This window comes from Myotis lucifugus, unplaced genomic scaffold (assembly GCF_000147115.1).
Source record: "Myotis lucifugus unplaced genomic scaffold, Myoluc2.0 scaffold_103, whole genome shotgun sequence".
In the NCBI taxonomy this organism is placed as follows: Eukaryota; Metazoa; Chordata; class Mammalia; order Chiroptera; family Vespertilionidae; genus Myotis; species Myotis lucifugus.
Genome location: NW_005871151.1, coordinates 123,472 through 130,805, shown reverse-complemented (window position 1 = coordinate 130,805; position 7,334 = coordinate 123,472). Strand labels below are relative to the sequence as shown.

The 7,334-nt window shown below is 41.3% G+C and overlaps 1 protein-coding gene across 1 annotated transcript; it reads left to right on the top strand.

Annotated features, from left to right (window-relative positions):
• Positions 1-5,059: 5,059 nt before the first annotated feature.
• LOC102418989 (peptidyl-prolyl cis-trans isomerase FKBP1A) lies at positions 5,060-6,313 on the top strand. The gene has a single exon (XM_006092696.3). The coding sequence runs from the start codon at positions 5,169-5,171 to the stop codon at positions 5,493-5,495; it is 327 nt and encodes a 108-aa protein (XP_006092758.1). The 5' UTR covers positions 5,060-5,168; the 3' UTR covers positions 5,496-6,313.
• The last annotated feature ends 1,021 nt before the right edge of the window (positions 6,314-7,334 follow it).

Below are 7,334 nucleotides of genomic sequence, written 5' to 3'. Positions count from 1 at the left end.
AGTATTAGGTGCTACAAGAGATAAAGGGAATATGTAAGAGGTGATTCCTGACCTAAGTAAATATTAACCTTACCTCATAGTATGACACAAATATTAGTAACCTTACCTCATAGTATGACACAAATATTAGTTGTGTCTAGTGTTGAAGTAAAACTCACTAATGATTTTGATATCAGAGCTCAAAAACTCACTGATGATTTTGATATCAGAGCTCTCCAAGCAAATTTCTACTTCGATAATGAACAGTAGGACAATGGCATTACTTTATTACTGCTACTGCTTCTTCAACACACACATCTAAAAACCACACCATTTACCAATTTTCATAAGAGTACATCAAAGATTTGTAATAACAACTACAAATTCAGTATTATGGTCCAACAACCTAAAAGAAGTGGCTGAATCTAAAAAGTATGCAATTTTTCCCAGAAGAGAAAAAAAAATTTATGTACACACACACACTCTCACACCCACACAACCCTACATTTTTTTCCATGTTTTCTAATTTTCTTGCCCACAATTACTTATCCTGTTCTTCCTGGTATTGAGGAGAAAGGTTTCCTAAAGAAAAGAAAAGCTTATGAAAGTCTCAGTGAGTTAGAGATCAAATATATACATGACCCCTTTATAAAAGATAAATTTAGGGAAGGTCAATTCTAGGATGAGAGTTGAATAAAAGAACACTCATTAAACCAATTTAGATGAGCAGAGAGTTTTTAAACCAGTCACTGAGTTTTCTTTATTTTTCTATTTTGTAATAAGCCTCAAAATAGAATTGTTCTACTCTTTCAAACATGTAGAACAGGAGGGGAAAGAACAAGTTTGCTATTTCTAGAGGTCAAGGTGGACCAGCTGCTTCATAGCCTGGGCTTCTAGGCCTTAAGCACGTTTTCTGAAATAAAGCAAGAATCCATTAGTGGATCTTAAGGAATGCCCTCAAACTAGGGTAGTTTACTACCTTGTTATAAGGAGAAAAGAAAAGAAGCCTATGAAATTAAAACTCTTTAATCAGGAAAATTTTCAAACTCAGTACTCTGGCCCAAAATAATAGGCAATGGCATGACCAGTGAAAAATAAAGCTCTTCAACAGGAACCATAATTTCCATGGTATTCATTCATTCAACATACTTTGATGATCATATACCTCTCATAGTCTAGGCACCATATACACAGTGTGAAAGACAGAGAAAAGAGGCACAGTACCTGCCCTAATGAAGTTCAGTCAAATTGAAGAGAAGACATTACTCCAAGTAAATAAGCAAATATTTAGTTACAAATCCATGATAAATAATTAAAGAAATGGAGGTAAATGTACGTTAGGTTAAAAAAGATCTCCTTAGGAAGATAATATCTAAGCTAATGGGAAACAATGAAAGAAATGTTCAGTGATCACAACCAAAGATGTCTGGTTGATTCACCCCTACCAATTCCAACTAATTCCTTTCAAGGTCTGCTATTGTCTCCATCCCCAAACTATCTCTACATTCTGAGTATTGTCTCTGCTCAAGCAAATCAAGATTCCATGGTAGGGCCTGCTTCAACTAGGAACTGCAACTGGGTGCCTCTCATGGTATGGCATTTAGTAGTATTTGTTAAGTGTGCAGCCCAAAGACAGCAGCAGAGAGCTGTTAAAGTTAAGCAATGTCTCAAGAGCTCCACATACAACCTCCTTCCACATTGCCTTAGAAGATGAGCAACAGTGTCTGTTTGCCTCTAACTCAGAACCTCTGCCTTCCTGCCATTTCAAAAGCAGCTTTTGTGCAACTGTATGTGAATCTACAATTATCTCAATAAAAATTTCAATTAAAAAAGCATCTTTAGCCCTAGCCAGTTTGGCTCAGTGGATAGAGCGTTGGCCTGCAGACTGAAGGGTCCCGGGTTTGATTCCGGTCAAGGGCACATGCCCGGGTTTGCGAGCTCGATCCCCAGTAGGGGGGCATGAAGAAAGCAGCTGATCAATGATTCTCTCTCATCATTGATGTTTCTATCTCTCTCTCCCTTCCTCTCTGAAATCAATATATATTTTAAAGCAGCTTTTGGCCCGGCCAGCATGACTCAGTAGTTGAGCATCAACCTATGAACCAGGAGGTCACAGTTTGATTCTCAGTCAGGGCACATGCCCTGGTTTTGGGCTCGATCTCCAGTAGGGGGCATGCAGAAGGCAGCCAATCAATGCTTCTCTCTCATCATTGATGTTTCTATCTCTCTCTCTCTGAAATAAATAATAAAAAATAAAAAATTTTAAAGCAGTTTTTGCAGCTCTAGCTGGGTGGCTCAAGTTGGTTGGAGCGTCATCCTGTACACTAAAAGGTTGCGGGTTCAATTACCGGTGAGGGCACATACCTAAATTGCAGGTTTAGTCCTGGCAGGGCATGTATAGGAGGCATCCAATCAATGTTTCTCTCTCACATTGATGCTTCTCTCTTTCTCTCTCCCTTTCTCTCTCTTAAAAAGATCCGTAAAAACATTTCCTCAGGTGAGGATTTTTTAAAAAGTAGCTTTTGCAGCCTCAAAGCCTTCCTATAAACGGTAACTAAATGGTTCACCTCTTTCTACTTACTGTCCAGCATCAGCTTTTTATATATCAGAGGCATGAAGTTAGCACATCTAAACTGAGAAGAGGGTGACAATAAAGTTTAGGCCCTGGCCAGGTAGCTCATTTGGTTAGAGCATCACCCCTATACACCAAGGTTGCAAGGTTTGATCACCTGGCAGGACACATGCAAGAATCAACCAATGAACACATAAATAAAGTAGGACAGCAAATTGATGTTTTTCTCTCTGTCTCTAAAATCAATCAATAAAATAATAATATGAAGTTTTAAATGTTCTTTAAATAAACTTTTAGTCACTACACTCCCCTTAGAAAAGAATTTCTCCTGAAAAGAGTTTAGGACATATAACTCAGAGTGTGGAAGAACATATATCACCTTTGGATCCAGAACATAATGGGTTGAACCTGTCTCTCAGACACTTGTGTGACACTGGGCAAGTGCATTTTCCTCATCTGCAAATGGAAGTAAGGCCACCTCATATTAAATGAGATAGTAAGTCTGAAACTTAGCAAATAATAACCACTATTAAAAACAAAGCAAGCAAGCAAACACACACACACACACACACACACACACACACACACACACCCCTTAGCTGCCTTCTCTTCTTCACAATAAAGGAAGATCTTAAAAAATAAAGGTGAGGGAGATAGGAGAAGGTAAATGGGGGCTTGGAGTGGTGAACACACAATACAATATACAAATGATGTATTATAGAATTGTACCCCTGAAGCCTATATAATTTTATTAACCAATGCCACCCCAATAAATTCAATAATTAATTAATAAATGTAAGAAAGAAGATCCTACTGGTAAACTGAGAACATTATCACAAGCAGCTGATGGTTAAAAATATCAGGTAACCCTGGCCAGTGTTGCTCAGTGGATAGAATGTTGGCGTGTGCACCTAAGGGTCATGGGTTCGATTCCTGGTCAAGGGCACATACCTGGGTTGCAGGTTCAATCCTGGACCCAGACCTGGAGGCAACCAATCAATGTGTCTCTCTCACATCTATGTTTCTTTTCAAATACTCTGACCCATTCATTATTTCCACTAACATCAAAATATCCCAGAAATTCAAATATTTCCATTTCCAAGTTATATTTCCCAGACAATCTCATTACCTAGAAACAGCACAAAAGGTTTTCATCAAACAGCATAGTTCACAATTGACTCAAGAAATATGTGATCATCAGGGATAAAAGGGACATCAAAAGTAGACAGGTCAGGAAAGCAAACCAATGATGATGAGAACTTTATAACCATATAGTGTATTTCTACATAGTCTATCCTAATAAATTCACATTTGTGCAACAACATGAATAACGTGAATAGGTCAGAATGAAAGTATAAAGATCCAGATGAGCCTAGGACTGCAGAGTTTCTGAAATCATCAGCTAGCTCAAGAAGACTGAGATCTGAATACCAAGCATACCCTCAGTTTAACAGGTAGCGGTTTAAAATCAAGTTTATACATAAAATATATCCCTCATAGTCTGGAAGGCCCATAAGAACATCTCATTGTCCCTGCAATTGAGCCTCACCACGAAATCCTCTTGTAACCTTAGCAGATATAGTGCAGTAGTTGAGAAGTGGGCCAAGTTCAAGTGTACATCAGAGCACAGAAGGTATGCTCCCTTGGCAACAGTATTACATGGAATCTGATTGCAAAACACCCTGCTACCTCTACTGGGTTTAAAGTCACTGTCAAACTTGCCCTTTGACACAAAGCCAGAAAGAGCCAGTGAGAGTCAGTTTATAATGTAAACAAACCATCCCCATGCAACATTCTGAACACTTTGGAAAGGGTGCCAGGATTGAAAAATAAAAAAAGTGGCTCGGTTTTCCAAGTTGGCTTCACATTTTCATGTTCCCAATACCGACTTCCAGCAAACATCTGCCAGGTTCAGAAAAGAAAAGAAAAAAAAAGCCTTTCAGCATGTGCCTTTAATTTAGGCATTCCTCCTTCCTCTTCCTTCCCTTCGCCCTCCTCCTCCTGGCTCCCACTCACAAGGAATAGGGAAATATATATATTTTTGTATTCACATTCATATTTATTTTTTAATGTTCCCTGAATACAAATGGAGAAGAGATTAGAGAGGATAGGAGACTAAAATGGGGAGGGAAACTGGACAGTCACAGAATGAGGCCCAGAGAAGACCAGAGATGGCTGCTCTCGAGCCGCAGCAGTGAGGGCTGTTTCTGATTAAGTGAGTACAATGGCAGAGCTGTGCAGGAAGTGCTCAGGGGCCCTCGGGCAGCGCCATCCCAAACACACTGAAAACCTCTGTACTGTAGCAGGCCCATCTGGAATCAGTTAGGACCAGGCTCCTAGCAGGCCTTTCCTTTAAGGAGCAAATAAAAAACCTAAAAGCACTAGGCTGAGCTTTCCGGCTTGCAACCTTCTCATCCCTTCCCGGTAAATCACCCTTCAGAGCACATTTCTCCATCTCCTGTTCTAGGGTCAAAAGAGTCACATTAAGAACATGAAGCATTGGCGCGGAGGGACGAGGCAAAGCCGCGCAGTCGCCAGATCCGCTCTCGGTCCACGCCGTCCATCGCGCTGCCCGTCCGCCCGCCCCGCGCCCGCCGCCGCCGCCGCTGCCGCCGCCATGGGAGTGCAGGTGGAGACCATCTCCCCCGGAGACGGGCGCACCTTCCCGAAGCGCGGCCAGACCTGTGTGGTGCACTACACGGGGATGCTTGAAGATGGAAAGAAATTTGATTCCTCCCGGGACAGAAACAAGCCCTTTAAGTTTATGCTAGGCAAGCAGGAGGTGATCCGAGGCTGGGAAGAAGGGGTTGCCCAGATGAGTGTGGGTCAGAGAGCCAAACTGACTATCTCCCCAGACTATGCCTATGGTGCCACTGGGCACCCAGGCATCATCCCACCAAATGCCACTCTCGTCTTTGATGTGGAACTTTTAAAACTGGAATGACAGGAATGGCCTACTCCCTGAGTTCCCTGTGCTTGGATGTGCCATGGAGGGATCTGGCGCCCCCGACGTGCACAAGCGAATCCGTGCGGAGCTTTTCCTGATGTTCCACTACACTTTGTATAAACATCTGCCCCGACTGAGTGTGTTCTGTCACCCAGCTTTGCTCTTCCCCTTTCTCCTCGTATGTGTGTTGACCTAAACTACATGCCATAAACCTCAAGTTACTCTTTTTGTTTTTGTTTTGGGGTGAAGATTCAGTTTCAGTCTTTTGGATCTAGGTTTTCAATTACATATTAGTCAAGTATTAACAGCACAAGTAATGGGTTAACTTTAGACTAGGAATTGGTGTGTGGGGGATGCAAGAATCTTTATTTTATTTTATTTTTTTGGATGAAATTTTTATCTATTATATATTAAACATTCTTGCTGCTGCGCTGCAAAGCCATAGCAGACTTGAGGCGCTGTTGAGGGCCGAACTATCTCCAAGTTGAGAGAGATCTTTGGGTTGAATTAAGAGCCCTACCCAAAACTGAAGTGGGGAGGGGAGCCCTCACCTCCACTGCCCCGGCCCACTCTCCCCTTAAACCCTCTGCCTTTTAAAAGCAAATCGTTTTCACTGCGATGTTGGACACTACAGGTATCTGTCCCCAGGCCAGCAGGGACCTCTGAAGCCTTCTTCGTGGCCTGGCTTTTTTCCCCCCATCCTGTGGTTTTTTTCTAATAGATATTCAGGACTTTTATAATGTCATAGCTATCCAGGCTCCACTCCCTAAATTTTAAGAACTTTAATCGAAAGTTTAAATTGAAGGTGCTGTTTGTAGACACTTAAAACCCAATGAAAGCCCAGCCATCATGACAAATCCTTGAGTGTTGTCTTAAGAAAATGATGCTGGTCATCACAGCTTCAGCATCTCCTGTTTTTTGATGCTCACCTCCCCCTGCTGAGCTCAACGTTTTCTGGCTTTTCCTTCCCTCTTAGGACCAGGCTCCTAGCAGGCCTTTCCTTTAAGGAGCATATAAAAAACCTAAAAGCATTAGGCTGAGCTTTCCGGCTTGCAACCTTCTCATCCCTTCCCGGTAAATCACCCTTCAGAGCACATTTCTCCATCTCCTGTTCTAGGGTCAAAAGAGTCACATTAAGAACATGAAGCATTCAGAAAGCTAGCTGACAGGCCCAGAACCCCTAGAAAATTATAGTATCCATGCAACTAAAATCCCTTTTACACAATTTTGGGATGTTTTAAATGTTATTTTTAGAAATTTGAAGTGGCCTACTTTGTTCTTTAAGCATTTTCATGAAGCATATCCTTCATGAAACTTTTTTCACTTTGTTCTGTCTTCTAAATCATGCAAAAAGTAGAAAAAGAGGCACATTGGAATAGTTCTCCTAGTATTCAAAAGGAAAAATCTTTTTCCACTTACATTCCTCAGTTAAACTGCCAATAATCGTTTCTGCAGAAAATACATTTTTACTGATGCTTTCTATAAAAAAAAAAAAAAAAACACCGAACTTCTCTGGTAGCATGGTAAATGCCTAGAACTAAGATTCCGGAAACCTGGAGAACAGTCTTGATGGTCCTTAATTAGCCATGTGGCTAGGAATAAACTACTTCATCTTTCTGAGTCTGGTTTTGTTTTGTTTTATGCATAGAATGTGGGGGTGAGACAGATTCTCTAAGATTATTTCCAGCACCACTACCCCCTCAACTTCTACACACCTAAAAAGAACACATACACAACTAGCCTCCACCTTCACCTAAGAATCATCATTTTAAGGCCATTTTTTTATTGCCCCCAAAGATGGTACAGAAAGGAGTTAGGTATATGGGGGGGAAAGTG

Coding starts and splice junctions, on each gene's coding strand:
- LOC102418989 (XM_006092696.3), top strand. CDS start 5,169: ATGGGAGTGCAGGTGGAGACCATCTCCCCCGGAGACGGGCGCACCTTC.